Here is a 15,582-nt window from a genome sequence, read left to right as displayed (position 1 = left end):
CACGTGCACGCCATGTAGAGAGATAATGAGGAGAAGCCAAAGTGGAGAATGGGACCTGAGCTCCCGGATGTTATTCCTTTAATCTCTCTTCTTTAGTTGAGAATAGATTAGGGAGAGGAAATCCATCATCTTGGCAAGGCTTTACCTCTAGCATATCATAGTGATGTTCTCTACCCTAACTAGTCTAGAGAGGGATTTCTTGCTTAGATGCTTTCAATGGTTCTTCCCCACCAACTTAGCTAGAAGGCATTGTTACTAGCACAAAAATCAAAACACCAAAGGTTAGCTTGACTTAGTCCTCTCGTACTACATCAAGCTTCTGATAGATCTCTAAGTTGTGGCCCATAGCAAGTGCGAAAATTCCATGCTTGGGTAGGAAGGGCCAATCCTAGCGGTAAAGCATGAGGTTCGTGTTATTTAGTGTCTCTCTAGAAAGGGGTTGTGAGAGGGAAGCAAGGAACCAAAGCTTTACTTCTGTTACGATTTCACTTGTACGACTCTATTGGCTATTCTCACGATGGAAAAGGCTTGAAAAAGCTATATATGAGCTCTTTGTAAAACCACAAAGGTAAAGGTTGATACCTTAATATTATCTCTCTCTCTCTCTCTCTCTCTCTCTCTCTCTCTCTCTCTCTCTCCATATATATATATATATAAATATATATATATCTATAATATATATATAATACAACGATAAAGCTTTCTTCTCTTCTTGTTTTTTCAGTCTTACCCAATTGTAGTAGAATGGTCCCCTCTTATTGTTCAAGACTCGTTGGGATCTACCACGCTAAAACTTCTCTCGTCTCTGTAATAAACCCACATATGCAGTCACGGACCACATTCTGAAGCCATTAAAGGGTCGCAGAGAAGTCGTTTTAAGATTGTGTTCGATTGAAGGAGAGCCGGTTAGCATCTCCCTCGAAAAGGACGAGAGAAGCCTTCGGGCTTTATATCAACACATGTTAAGGCACCCCTCCCTTAGGAGGATCTTAACCAATTTTTTTGCAGGATTCAGCTTCGGAGCTCCGTCTTCCGTTTCTGTTGGCGGCTATGGAGTTCCAAATGGTGCTTATTTCTGCGGCCCAACCCGGCTCAAATCAAGGAGCTGATCCAGGTGTGCTGGACTTTGTTTACTGAAAGGTGCACGCACGCATCAAACCCATCCTCTTGAATTTGTCTGGCCTGTGGTGCTTCAGCACCGCTTTGGCCATGTGGGCACAATCGAAGAGCAACATGACAATTATCGGCGAAGGGCATCAACGTGGTCCAATCTCGGACAAAGAGGAATCTGAGGGGGCGATCTGTTCTGATGGTGAGGACGATGACAAATTAAGCCCACATGACTATCTGGTGTACCACCATGTTACATCTTTGTTGTAGTCTATGCTTCAAATCATTCAGTGCAAATTGCATGAAGCAGATTATCGTCTGGTTATCTTCACATGGGCAAATTCAGAAGGAAGGTCAAGACCTGCGTCAGGACGTGTATGTTTCGTAGTGAATTCGAAACATACATCGATGGTTGTGCATACTCACATTGTTGTCAACATCGTTTGCCTCCACTGGACACGACAGTCAATTTCCACACTGCGCCTCAGCTTGGCTTGGTTCACTCCATTTTCATGTGGAAATTCTGTATGGTAGAGGGAGAGAAACTAGGATAAGCAGTTGCATGATTTTGTTAGGCTTCAATCAGGAGGTATTACCATTGCATGAATGTATATTATACATGGGGGAAGAAAAAATGACGCTTTCTGGTAACAATGTTCGTAGAGGTTTTGGTGTCCCTTACAAATATTAAAGATCTTGTTTAACAGAAGATGTTGTCTGCTATACAGTTGGTGATGCTGTAGGACCAGATAACCGTGCTAGAGCTTGATAAATGAGCTTGGTAACACAGATCGCGGAGTGACTCTCCGGCTGTTGTACTCTAGGATTGACTGATACAAAAAGAAGTACCGAACGATTGCCAGAATTTAGGGCCCATGCATCTAGGAGTAGAACTCTGCCACTTTGTGTGGCGACTACTTGGAGTTTTCAAGCTCAAGAGTTGATTTTTTTCTTGTTGGAAGATTATCTCTTTGTCAGTGCCAAGCAAGTTACAGTGGTATTTGAGCTTCAGTCAATTCTTCTTCTATGGATGGTTCAGTCCGACTATTTCCAACACACGCCATGGATCCCAACAGAGAATTTGATTAAGAACAGGAAAGTGTCCTGCCTACAGTTTTGCGGGAAGAACAATATAACGGCAATGGAGATTCAAATAACAATAGAGCGATTGAAGAGGAGTCGAGGAAACTCTCATGGAGGATCCACAACTTGCAGATCTTCGATGGCAACTGCAAGTCAGCACTTGTGCAAAGCGCCCAGTAAAGTACTTTTAAGGATCCAAAAATATACTAAGTTTCTGAAGGAACAATCGACTTCAGAGTTTTACGAGAGGTGTTAGGTCGCCAATCTTCTTCTCAAGTCGGCAATGAAAGTTAAAGCAAAACCGAAATCCGACAAGAAGACCTCTCTTTTGACATAATCAAATTGCTAAATTGGAAGCAAAGGTGGTTTTGGATGACATGCGTCTTCTTGCTTATAAGAGTTTACCTAGAATTGAGTAGTTAACACAATCATGTTGATGAGTCTGTTAGGACAAGATGAAGATTGTGATGTGTAGGAGGTGGTAATGCATGAGTTCAAACATGAACTAGACCATGGAGGAAAACCAGGTATGGCTTAAGCTTATTGGCCTATGGGCTTTCGTGGGCTTTCACTAATCTACCATGGGAAACATGGCGCACAAATCAAAATGTGGCTGAATAGTTTTAATGTTATGGGAGCACCAAAGGAATGACAATTGATTATCAAAAGGGTTCAGAGCAAATTGTTAGTACAAGGATATCAATTCAACATGTAATTAAAGCTATGATTGCAAAACCTTTTGCAATTTTGAAAGCACTTTTTGCTTTGATGATGAGATTTTGGCTATCAAGGAAATTAGAAATTAGAAATTTTACTTCAAAAGCCGATGAAGGAGAATTTTGAGGTAAAAAGACAAATAGAAGTATTGGAAAAGAAATGGATGGCACAGAGCAAACATTGGATCAGACTCCAATGACAAAGTTGCAAGAATCGAAAACTCGCGTAGTTAAGGATCTCTTTCCTCTTGAACATTCCAAAGCAACAAAAGAGGAATAATACATAGCCTCCGGTTAATGCAGAAGTTCACGGTCACATAGATACATGAATGATGTGGAATCATTGGTGGAGGACAAGTCAAAACAATGTTGAGAAGGAAAAGGTGGAATGGGAAGAAATGGTTTCTCAACATTTTTCAATTTTTCAATGTTTCAAAGTTCAACATAATCATGGATTTGGCTCTAGGTACATAAGTGTGTATAGCAAATGCTTACACTGTTTTTGATGTTCCAAAAAAAGTTTTTGAAAAAGGCATTTGACAGCTTCTTACAAATAAAGGATTGTGGGCTTCAATTTGATTTTTTATAAATCAACCATTGAGTTGTGCCAGGCGTAGAATTGATATTCAAAAGGAGTCCGATGAAGTAAATTTGCAAAGGTAGCTTGTATTTTTTTTGCCAATCTCTAACTAAATCCTTGAATGTTCAAAATGAAGGAAGCATCGTCTTTGCCAATATGTATTTTGGTGTATGAAAGTTGGTGAACACCCCATTACACCCTGTATAAGTTGCCAAACAATTAGAAGCTCAATGCAATCATGTTTTATAGCTTGTTAACATGTGTTCTACTAAGAGATGGAACAGGAAATTGTTAGTTCTTAGGTAACTTCTAAAGATATGAGTGGGTGTAAGGTAAATGTTGGTGAGAACTCACTTGGCCGGGGCTCATTCCCATATGTGAACAAGGGCCAATCCAAGTGACACATTAAAATCTCCAGTACCATCTCCCATACCCCGTGCCATTATCCTTGACATCGAATTCTTTAAAGGTGCCCGCTTCACCTCATCTAGCCTCTTGGACTCCCACTGCTATCAAAAACCTTTGAATGGCTACAACTACATCCCTTGGATCTCTTGGCACCCCACCCATCAAAAGGTTGCCTTCATCATCTCAGAACTCAAAAGGTATATTATTCGGGAATCAACCTTGAAGGGATACCTCCACCTTCGCAACCTTTTTTACCTACGTCTTCGTGCTAAGGGCTACCCGGCTAATTTTCTCCTAAAAGTGTTTGTCAAAGTCTCTTACCTCAATCGCACCTCACTCCTCCTACCCTCGCACAAAATAACAAAAAATCCACCCACTCTGCTCAAAATTCCCTTCACACCCACCACTAGAAAAATGCCACATGCCCGATGTATTAGCAATCCCATTGCTAAAGCTTGCCTACTCGATGCCGATCTTTCCCACCTCCCTAGACCTACCATCTGTTGGACCTCCGGGCCCAACATTCATAGCCTTTTGGTACATAGTTTACACCCCCCTTTATACAAACTTTTCACCCCACAAGTTTTCTATGTATGCCTTCCACACCACCCCAATCCCTCTCGTCTACTTTTTTAGTTTCTTAAAAGCACTTTCAGTTTTCATCTTTCCTTCCGTAATTTCTCTCACACTCTACCCCTTATAGCTAAAAAATCTCTCAGTTTGTCAGATTTTCCTTCCATCTTTCCTCTTGTAATTTACCCCTTGTAACTCCAAATGTTAACAACACTTGATTCCTTACCCCTCTCCCCTAGAGTTACCTTTGGACTCTTTTTATGCCACCCTCATAAAGCTCACTTTGAACCACTTTAATTTTTACATACTCTTCTTACCTAAAGAAGCCCCTTATGCACATTTCTACCCCACCCTCTCTTGCATTTCCAAAAAATCCTACTCTCAAATTTGTACTCTGGTACCTTCGATTTTGACCTGCACCTAAATCACCTTAACTCCCCTTAACTCTTCCCTATGCCCCAGTACTTAGTCTTGAAAACCTTTCCTCTCCATGTACCCTGGTACTCGGTCTTAAATTCCACTCTTTTCAAAATTTTGTTAGCCCTCAAAAAATCTTAACCAAGCACCCTTATAAAAACCCTACCTCCTCCCCCTCCCCCTCCTCCTCCCCCTCCCTTACAAACACATCTTACCAACACCACCACTGATGAGCTCTTAAGAGCGAAACGTGTTTGGTGGTATTTCCCCTATCATTACCAACCTTTTTTAACACCCATCAATTCTCGCTAATCTTATGCGGTCGTTTCGCACGTTTGAGTATTTGTCATTTTTTTAAATAAGTTGCAAGAATCGAAAACTCGCGTAGTTAAGGATCTCTTTCCTCTTGAACATAAAAGAGGAATAATACATAGCCTCCGGGTAATGCAGAAGTTCACGGTCACATAGATACATGAATGATGTGGAATCATTGATGGAGGACAAGTCAAAACAATGTTGAGAAGGAAAAGGTGGAATGGGAAGAAATGGTTTCTCAACAGTTTTCAATTTTTCAATGTTTCAAAGTTCAACATAATCATGGATTTGGCTCTAGGTACATAAGTGTGTATAGCAAATGCTTACACTATTTTTGATGTTCCAAAAAAAGTTTTTGAAAAAGGCATTTGACAGCTTCTTACAAATAAAGGATTGTGGGCTTCAGTTTGATTTTTTATAAATCAACCATTGAGTTGTGCCAGGCGTAGAATTGATATTCAAAAGGAGTCCGATGAAGTAAATTTGCAAAGGTAGCTGGTATTTCTTTGCCAATCTCTAACTAAATCCTTGAATGTTCAAAATGAAGGAAGCATCGTCTTTGCCAATATGTATTTTGGTGTATGAGAGTTGGTGAACACCCCATTACACCCTGTATAAGTTGCCAAACAATTAGAAGCTCAATGCAATCATGTTTTATAGCTTGTTAACATGTGTTCTACTAAGAGATGGAACAGGAAATTGTTAGTTCGTAGGTAACTTCTAAAGATATGAGTGGGTAAGGTAAATGTTGGTGAGAACTCACTTGGCCGGGGCTCATTCCCATATGTGAACAAGGGCCAATCCAAGTGACAATCAGTATGGTCAAATGCTATGGAAGAGACTAGTTTCTTTGACGTGCTATGAATAGTTAACGAGAAGCATAGATTGGCCTTGTTATGTATGTATTTCCTCAAGGGCTATGAGACTAGGATCGCGTTTCTCGACTCAAATCCTCTGGCTACATTTTTGCAGCACATCTTTTGTAATTTTGATTTGGACCTGTGTTCTCAAATTATTGAATACTTGAATGATTCTCTCTTGTGGGGAAAAGAAAGTATTGGCCTCGCTAACGATGATGCAAAAATTGGTGTCCTTGTGGCAAATAGATGAAGAATGTATGAATGCTGGGTCCCTTTCGGTGGCATCCCTAATGCTCAAGTCGCCAAGCTGCTAATGTCTTGCTAGATCTTCTCAAACAGAGAAGTGTCTAGCCTAGTCACCCCCCTTGGGGTTTGCATAACTAGAAACCGTCACCCGCCTTCACTTCACTGGTCTACATCTGGCCATCTACATCTAGCTGTGTATATGGCATTCATTTTGGACTTTGCTAACATCACCAGCCTGCGATGGTAAACTTGTCATTAGACAGGATTCACATCAAGCTGGTAGTGGCCATGCTACTCAACTGTCATGTCACGTCCGCGAAAAGCAGGAGGCATTTCCCCTCAATTAGCATCTAGCATCAGCTCAAAGCGATTTGGCACCCTACTCAAGTCTAGAGTCTCATAGGTCCCCCCCAAGACGTAATCTAAAACCTGCTTGAATTCCAAGCACATGCTGCTACAACAGTATGTGCACAACACTTCCAAATATCATAGTACAGAAATAAGCAAGTAGAGTAACATTATGCTTAAAATCTTTTACGTTGTAAAGCTGAAATAGCTTGACTAGAGCCAAAGATTGTGTCCATTTACTTTCATCTCATTGTCATTCATGTATAGATACAATGCAATGCCACACTATACCAACTTAGACACTCCCCCACCAACTCATTTTCACATCCACAAATGGCTTCACATTCTAAACATCCACATCAAGGTAATACTTACACACATACATGTAAACATCCACTCTTTGTGCTATATCCTTGTAGATTATTCAATACACAAGGATTACGTCTAAATCAAAATCTTACAACAACAACTAACCTTGCTCTAAAGCAGCATTGCTCAAATCCTCTTCACTAAAACGATCTCATGTTTTATTCGGAGATGAGATATAGGCAGCTAGTGTTTGAATGGTATATCAAGCAATTTTAGAATGAAAATGCTCATTGATGCTGGTACATAGCAGGGCTAAGAAAACCAAACTAGACTCTTATGTGATTCACAGGAGAGAGACAATTTAACAATCATATACCAACAGAATTTCATAGCTGCTCGACAACTTCATACATGACAGACACTTAAGATGGGAGCGACGCCAGTAACAATCAATCACTAGTCCTCCATTCTTTAAGACACTGAAACGAGTTATTAAGAAAACGACATACAATGGATTCTCTTTGAATACAGGTATGGTAAGGGCCCTTGAATACTTATGCAGCTGATTTCCGTTATTTTAGGACAGCAGCCAGATGCACAACACTACCTTCGAGGACAAAAAAAGCATGCTAATTCCCTGTCCACAATTCACTTGATATGAGGTTGAGTATAATCTCGCTCGTAAGACATTTAGTACATCAAAGAATAAGAAGCCCGGGCGGCAGAAGGAAACCCAATGTTAAGACAACGAGGGGCTCAGCTATGTAAACAGGATACACAGAATTCGCTGTAGGGACATTGATGAGGCTTAAATGGCCAATTTGCAGTCGCATTTCGTCGTGCACATCAACCACTTCTCTCATTGCTCGTAAAATTGCCATCGCTCTATAGCATTTGACAAGAGCTCCATGAATTAGGTAGTATCATCCTCGGGAGTCCAGAGTTGCTTTCGCGCAAACAAAATCTTGTCGTCCTCTGTTGAAAGATCATCCGGCTTGGCATTGACTACCATCAACCAAGCATCCCAATGCAAGGCCGATAGGTGACTGTTTATCTGATCTATTAGAAGTCCCTTATCTCTAATTATCAGAAATCCCTTGGGCCTGACGATCCTGTCCATCTCCAATAGGAGGTCTTCCATGCTGCTGCAGCCTTGGTTCTCAATGTCAGAGAAAACGTTCCAAGCATGAAGAAGATCGTATGTTCTGGGGTACGTTGAGAAAGATTCACACCTATTAAACATCAAGTGTTCAGCCAAAAGAAAAATGGTCAAGATAACCTTCTGGTTTCCCAATGACTAAAACAGGGCTAAAAAATAAAAGGACCCTCTCATAACACCCAATTAGCGAGAAAATCGTACAAGCATATACTTACCAGTTATGCAGAGAGCCTATCAAGCCACGATCGTATATGACTTTGAGTGTATTGGGGCCAGAATTTTGGACAACATTCATCACCCAAACTGGCTTGTCACTCAATGCTGCAGCAAACCCACCAAAATGAGCCTTCATATCCATCACATTTCTAAAAGTGTGCTCGTCTATCTCTGAACTCATCTGGTTCCAATAGAATTCCACCCTGGCTCGCCAAACTGTCTGTGTTCCATTCATGCAAAAATGAGACTTTGACCGACATAATATAGGTAAACAGCATGCAGTTGGCACACACATCAAGCAGAGAAATCAAAAAAGACCAGCTAAGAACTTGTCAATCCATACATCGTCTTTTTGAAAATGCTCCTCACTAACAGCCAACTCCTTCAATCGTGGAGGTGAAGAGGTCAATCTATTTGGCCACGCTGCCAATCCAGTCCCTTGAGCATCATCCTTGCCTGCACATAATTTAAGATTTTGGAGTCTTGAAGGCAGCAAAAATTCAGCTCTTACACATGTTCAGATTTTAAAAAAATGAACACCCCAAAAAACGCTCTTACCACTTGAAAATCTTGAAATGCAGGCTTTCATAGGCACATCCCATGCAGCGTCAGGGTCTTCCTCTGCATCACATAGAGGTGGTGTGGTGCCCTCCGGTCGTTCCTTGTAGCATTGTTCGGTCAATGTTTTCCTCCAAATGACAGTTTGTCCCTCCTTGGCAGCAACCACCCAGCACATCCTGTTTACCAAATCCGTCATGTCATTCCATATTTGGACATCCTCTGCATCATCCCTGTAGGCAGGTGGAGAGGACCATGCGAAAAAGCCCCCTGGCCTCAGCAATCTATCAACCTCTAAGAGAAGTATTCCATCCCGCTGAAGCCAGTCGATACGGCAGCGAGAGCAATGAGCCAGATCATATGACTTGCTGGGGAAGGGCAATCTCCTAGTGCCAAGGATGCCTAGTGTTGAGGGAATCCCCCTCTCCAAAGCAAACTGAATTTGGTTTTCATGGACATCATTTGGAGCAACTGACATAGCAAGAATATCCAGCGGTAGTAGATACGCACCAAAACTTGCTACTCCACAACCTATGTCTAAGACAGTTCTAAGTTTTCCATGATTGCTCAAGTTCTCACCATCATACCCCAGCATCTGTGTCACATTCAAGAGAATTACAACTTCCCGGGTGGAAACAAGCATAGAGAAATTTAAAGTACATAAGCCACCAACCTTTGCAAGAGAAGCAATATACTTGTCAGCACCTTTATGAAAATGGGTTCCTCCTCCAGGAAAATTTACTTTCTCACCCTTAAGTGTCATCCAATGCTGATCAGACTTTTGCACTGCCAGGAATGTGTGTGGAACATTGGACTGCCATACTTCATCTCTGCTTCTAGGCCATTTGATTGGCACCTGCCAGATTTCATTAAAATGAATAAGATTGCACATCCCAGCACAAGCAACAAACAAAGCCTTCAGTCTGCAGCATTTTCCAAACCAAGCAACATAGCACGGTGTACATAGTAATAACTGGACGCCAAGCAACCTGAGGGCAAGTGTCCCTAGTGCCATCTGACCTATCCCACAAGTACTGCAAGTGCAAAAGCACCCCAAAGTAGCTTCCAACAAGAGAAAGTAGACCGAACTATAGGTAGAAGTACCTGGTCTCATGTGCAGATTGGCTCTATGTGCCACGTGGACATGTTACGCCTACTTCCAGAGCCAAACAATGTCTAAAGAGCCCAGGGGACTTTGTACCCCACAATTTTGTGCACCTATTCATAGGACCTGCATGTCCGGACGAGTCCATTAGATTAAGCTTTGTCAATTTGCACCCTCTTTTCAAAAATGTTTTGTGCAAGGTGTGAGCAGGGTGACCATCTTATTACACTTCGTGTGCATAAGACAACAGCTTAGGATAGGATGGAGGCATCTCCCACGTCTCGTGCCAATCGGGCGAGCTATTTAAAAGACATTCACTCCTTAAAAGGTAAAAACTGTGTACGCACATTGGACAGTTAACTCAAATTTGGGGAATTCACGGGATCCTGTGACCAAGCTGGTCGTAGAGAATTCAAGACCTTAAAACTCGGTACAAACGTAGCCCATCTACAAGCCCTAGCGCCATTCCATTTGAAAGCTTGTGGAGAGCTTAGAGTTTTTCACTTTGCCTATCCTCTGGCGTATTGGCAGGTCCAACATCCTCCTCCATCTGCCCATCTTTGGTTACACTAAGACTGTCCTCACAGCTGCCAATCTTCTCCACTATACTGTCACATTTTCCTCCATATTCATTTCCCCTACGTTGCTGAATTTACCTGCAGTTTGCCACCAGTAGCAGCCAGATCAGAGGTCACCATTGCTTATCCCAAAACCTCTAGCATTAGTCATCCAAAATGTCCTTCGTCACTCTCAAATGATGCCAAGCCATGATGACAGGTTCTTCATATTCTTCCGTTATCCACGCAAACGTTGAAAGCTCACTTGAATTTTACTGTAATGTGCAGCGGAAGTGAATGATGATGTAAGCTCGGGATGAGTGATCAGTGAGTGCTCAAGGTTCCTTTTACCTAGCGGAAGGGAGAGCCTTCCTTACTTAGAGAGAGAGAGAGAGAGAGAGAGAGAGAGAGAGAGAGAGAGAGTGCAATGACCAAAACAAGAGAGTGGAAAACTGTGAGAGAATAATGCATGAGAGTGCCGGAGAGAGAGAGAGAGAGAGAGAGAGAGAGAGAGAGAGAGAAGAGACCACACCATATGGGGTCCCAAACCCCCTCCAAGGGCCCCCCTCTCTATTGGTAGAGAGGTATTTGCTTTAGATTCCACAAGTCTAGTACAATGGTTCTAAATTGTCGTACTTGACGACGAGATGACGATGTCGATGTCGACGACGATGACGATGCTAAGGGCTGAACTGCTGAAATCTGAAAACGCTAGGTATGCTGATGAGATCGGGGTCGTGCTGCGAAGCTAATGGGCTGATCTATCACCAACGAGGTCGAGGATGGCTGAAAACTGAAAAACGCTGGTCGGTCTATGGGCTGAAAACAGAAAACGCTGATCTTGTCGCAGGGAAATAATTGGCCACGTATTTTTTTGAGTAATTTCGTTTTATTGAAATTAGGATATTTAAATGTCTGCATTTGAACCACAAGGTTAGGAATTGCAAATCTACTAGAATTATTAAAAGCCATCAGGAACGGACAACTCTGATGTGTCATATGATGGGTGACATTAAGCATCGTGAAGAAGTTGTACCGTTAGTTCGGTAGGAGAGACCGGGAAACGGATATTCCTGATGCATCACGTCATTCACGTGAAGGGTGACAGGAGCATCGGAAAGGGTATATTCCATTGGTCTGGCAAGAAACCCAAACTGAAAAAAGAAATAGGCATAAAGACGCAAGCACAAGAATAAAGATGGGTTTTGAGAAGCTTTGTTTTAAAAGAGGAATATTTTTAAGTGTTTTTCGAAAAGGCAGATGTTTTCTCGCGAGGAATCTGTGTTTGCAGTGTATCTGTGCCTAAGAACTGCATCCGGGGAAAATGTAACTGTAAAGAATCAATTTTCAGCTCACTCAGTTTTATTGAGTTTTTGTCCAGGTTCACATTTCTTTTTAAGTGATCGGCCACCCACTCAATGAGTGGGCAGCCACTTAAATTAATAACCAAGGCCTCTTCACCCACGCTACCCTGCCGGATGAAAATAACGAAGGGAACTCTTTCTCTCTCTCCTCACGCAAGAAGCATCGCAAGCCTTCCGCTATCTCTAGCACTACCTTCAACCTCTATTCCAGCCGACACTGCACTGGCTATTCTTGTCAAGTGCAAGTGCCTATAAGAGTGACCCATTCTCTCTATGCTTCACAAATGTGCCAGTGCTAGTAGCAAGGAGCCCTTCCGGCAAATAGTCTGCAATCGATCAAGAGAAGTCAATACTGTTAGATTCTTCATCTCCAAATGATTCGCACCATGCCTATAGGCTTCACACACATCACGTGCATTGGCCCTTGGTTGTGGGTCGGCGACCCATACACCTACTAGACAAGGATCTCTGGCACACTTAGGGTTGTTCAGCACATTTCCCACTTTAGACCTGTTTTGGTCACATATTTCCCCATTTATATTGGAGGGTCATATTTTTAGGTCATTGGGCTATATTGAGGATTATTGCCCGACCAGCCCCTATTCTCCTATATATAAGAGGAGGGGCACCCTCTTTCTCATTGTCTTGTCTTGTCTTGTCTCACACCATGTAGCCATCTAGAGTTATTGGGCTGCCAACCTTTCCACCATCTAGAGTTATTGGACAGGACAACAACCAGTTGCACTAGCATTTTTTGGCAGCTTGACCAACGTTTTACCTCTAATTTCAGCCCTTCCTCCTTGCCGATCTTGGACAGCCGAAGCCCCACTCCTTGCCCCTTGGTCTTCCCGCTTGGAAGCTAATCAATCCCGTGACTTCGATGATTCTCCGACTTCTACCATGCTTATTCTCCGACTCGGAGTGACAAATACCAATTGTGAATTCACAATACGAGGAGTTGTTTCATGCTTTTGCTTTTGCATGTACTCCATCACGAAGAAGGAGCAAGGAGGTCTTAGTCTATGCTCAAGGATTCCGAAAACGGAATAAGGAACGGTTCATAAGGCTTCACGCTCTAGGAATAGACGGAAACATAATTGCGAGCTCATCTCTTGGGAATTTCCCGCACGGGAAGGTATTGACCATCGAGTCTGATCATTTAAAACAAAGGGGTCACTGGTTCTTGTGCCTGTAAAAAGATTCTTCCTAATAAAGATTCTCTTTAGGGGAGGGGGGTATGCACCCTATCTTTGGTCCCAAATATTGTGTCAATCTTCTTCCTCATTTCTTTTGAGTTAAAGGTTTATTTCTTTTCAACTTGTTGATTATTCGTGTGCGCTCCCGTTTGTGACAGTGGTATCAAAGAACAATGACAAGCCACGGAAGAACTGAGGAAGACGAGCTTCAGCAAGTACAAGAGCAAGGGCCAGGAAAAAGAACTTTCTCTACTGAACGGAAGTAAGGATGTCTCTAACTCTTCTTCATCATACTCTCCCGGTTATACTACTACATCTACTTCTCATACATTATCTAAAAAATTTCTCCAAAAAAGAAAACTCCTACTACTTTCCTATGTAATACTAAAGAAAAGGCCAAGTTCAAGAAGGGTAACCGCAAGCATCACCGCAAAATGCGGGTTTTCAAATCCACTGACAAGGATGTCAAGTTTGACAACTACACAGAACGGAGAGACATCTCCAAGGCACTATCTTTCATCAGGCAGTTTGAAGTTGCTTTGCCAACGGGAACTTCACCGAAAAATCCAAGTTGCATCAAGTTGGGATGCATCTCAAGGAGACACCAAGCAACTGGTGGTTAGCCAAGATTCTAGAAGATACACAAGCCATATAGTGGGCTCAATTCAAAACCGAATTTTATAAACAATTTCTTCCGCCTGACTTTGAGAAGGACATTCGAAAGGAATGGGACTGGCTCACCCAGAAGGAACAAGAGAGAATCACGAATTATGTTGACAAGTTTTGGTCGGTTCTTTTGAAAATTACGCCTTTCATGAAGATTTCCTATGAGGACAAGATGCGGAAATTTGAAGCAGGCCTTCAACCACCGCTTCGGAAGAGCATGAAGGTGTACCTCCACGACACCCTTCAGTGGATGATGGAGTCGGCAATCATTGCTAAGAATCTACGCTCCACTCATATCCCCAAACACATGGAATATAGGACGTATCGTGCAAGGCAGCTAACGGTTTATGATGACCATGGCGACCAAGGTAAAAAGTGTCCCCCAAAGGATCCCGATCAGCCTAAGAAGCCGGAGGATACCGGCAAACGGCTCCAGTATCTCACGCCAAATCAAGTCCAGACCTTCAAAGAGCAAGGAAGGTGTTTCTATTGTGGTGAGAAAGGACATATCAAGACCGACTACCCTATTCGAAAGGACACATGAAGACTGACTATCCTATTCGGCAACAACGGCATGAACAAGCATCTTCGAAGAAGGAACAATCGGAGAAGGAACCCACTCCACCAAGCTCGAATCCCATTCCTAATGTACACAGGAATACGGGAACAGAAAAAGGGAAGCGTCAGCTCCTTTAAGGCTGAGAATCCGTGAATAATCAACGAGTGTCGATCCTCTACGACCCCGGATCGACGGCCAACTTCATCTCACTGGAAACTGCCAAACGCTTGGGTTTCACACCGACTTAGCTTGAAACTTCGGTCACTTTTGGATCGACATTCAAGGGGTTGACCACCAACGCAACTCCCATGCAAGGACAGCTTAATCTTTGGATTTGCGAGTACAAGGACCACGAATCATTTTTAATGGCACCCATCGAGGGATGTGATATTATCTTGGGTATGCCATGGCACTACCATATGCAACCAATCCCAAATTATGTAGAAAAGACCTTCGAGGACTTTTGAGCATGACGGGAAGAACATTAATTTTTTTGTTGATGCAAGGGATTGGCTATCCCTATTGTAAGCCATATCTCCATTAAAAATGAAATAAGAAGTGCGTTTTTGCTTACTTAATTTTTGCACGAGAAAAGGATAAAAAGTAATGAGGGTTCACTTGTCAAGTGCAACGGGAAAGGGTGAATCGGGTGATGAACTTGTCTGCAACCGCGAGCAAACCACCTCTCTCTAACGGGCAACCAATAGATCTCGGATCTATTGCAATGGATCTCCTCATCGTCAAGCTCCTAGCGCGTATCGCCCACCTAACGAGCACGAGAACGCGCCCTGCACGATGCAATACCGAGAGGGTGTGTACATCGCAAGAGAGAGGGAGCGCTAGGCACAGAGAGAGAGAGAGAGAGAGAGAGAGAGAGAGAGAGAGAGAGAGAGAGAGATCGCAATGGAAAAACGCGAGTAGAGGAGAGATCGATGAGGAGAGAGAGAACGCTAGAGAGAGGAGAGTCGTCGGCACAAAAAACGCTAGCATGCAGAAACTCTAGAGAGAGGAGAGAGAGTGCCGCAAACACGCACTAAATAACATGCCAAAAGTACAAGGGGGTGGTCTACATTTATAGGCAAACTAGAAGTTTGCCCTACCTACTGCAGAAATCCCACGATCCCAATAAATGGCCTAAAATCTTTGTATATGTAAAACCCCCAATGAAAGTGACCTAGGACGTGTATTTAGTAGCGGAACTGCAAAAGACTCAAGACTCTACCCTCGGGAAACCCCA

The 15,582-nt window shown here is 42.7% G+C and overlaps 1 protein-coding gene and 1 non-coding gene across 7 annotated transcripts in view; one reads left to right on the top strand and one right to left on the bottom strand.

The window, feature by feature from the left end:
- Positions 1 to 883: 883 nt before the first annotated feature.
- LOC147423470 (U6atac minor spliceosomal RNA) lies at positions 884 to 1,004 on the top strand. The gene has a single exon (XR_015186711.1). It is a non-coding gene; the product is annotated as a U6atac minor spliceosomal RNA (small nuclear RNA).
- Positions 1,005 to 7,408: 6,404 nt separating this feature from the next.
- The window catches only part of LOC147423469 (putative methyltransferase PMT3), a 33,752-nt gene continuing 25,578 nt past the window's right edge, over positions 7,409 to 15,582 (bottom strand). For 4 of the 6 annotated variants that reach the window (XM_086502195.1, XM_086502196.1, XM_086502194.1 and 1 more), the window contains 4 exons: positions 8,899 to 9,754; positions 8,684 to 8,796; positions 8,340 to 8,560; positions 7,409 to 8,197 (listed from right to left, as the gene is read on the bottom strand). In XM_086502195.1, the coding sequence (XP_086358321.1) occupies positions 7,879 to 8,197; positions 8,340 to 8,560; positions 8,684 to 8,796; positions 8,899 to 9,754 (1,509 nt within the window). In that variant the 3' untranslated portion in view covers positions 7,409 to 7,878. The remainder of the gene's footprint in view (positions 8,198 to 8,339; positions 8,561 to 8,683; positions 8,797 to 8,898; positions 9,755 to 15,582) is intronic. The other 2 variants (XM_086502198.1, XM_086502199.1) reach the window with 1 other exon arrangement.

This window comes from Adiantum capillus-veneris, chromosome 26, assembly GCF_014529385.1.
Source record: "Adiantum capillus-veneris isolate H3 chromosome 26, ASM1452938v2, whole genome shotgun sequence".
Classification (NCBI taxonomy): domain Eukaryota; kingdom Viridiplantae; phylum Streptophyta; class Polypodiopsida; order Polypodiales; family Pteridaceae; genus Adiantum; species Adiantum capillus-veneris.
Note: the sequence above shows the minus strand (reverse complement) of the source record. Positions and strands in the feature narration are given on the sequence as shown.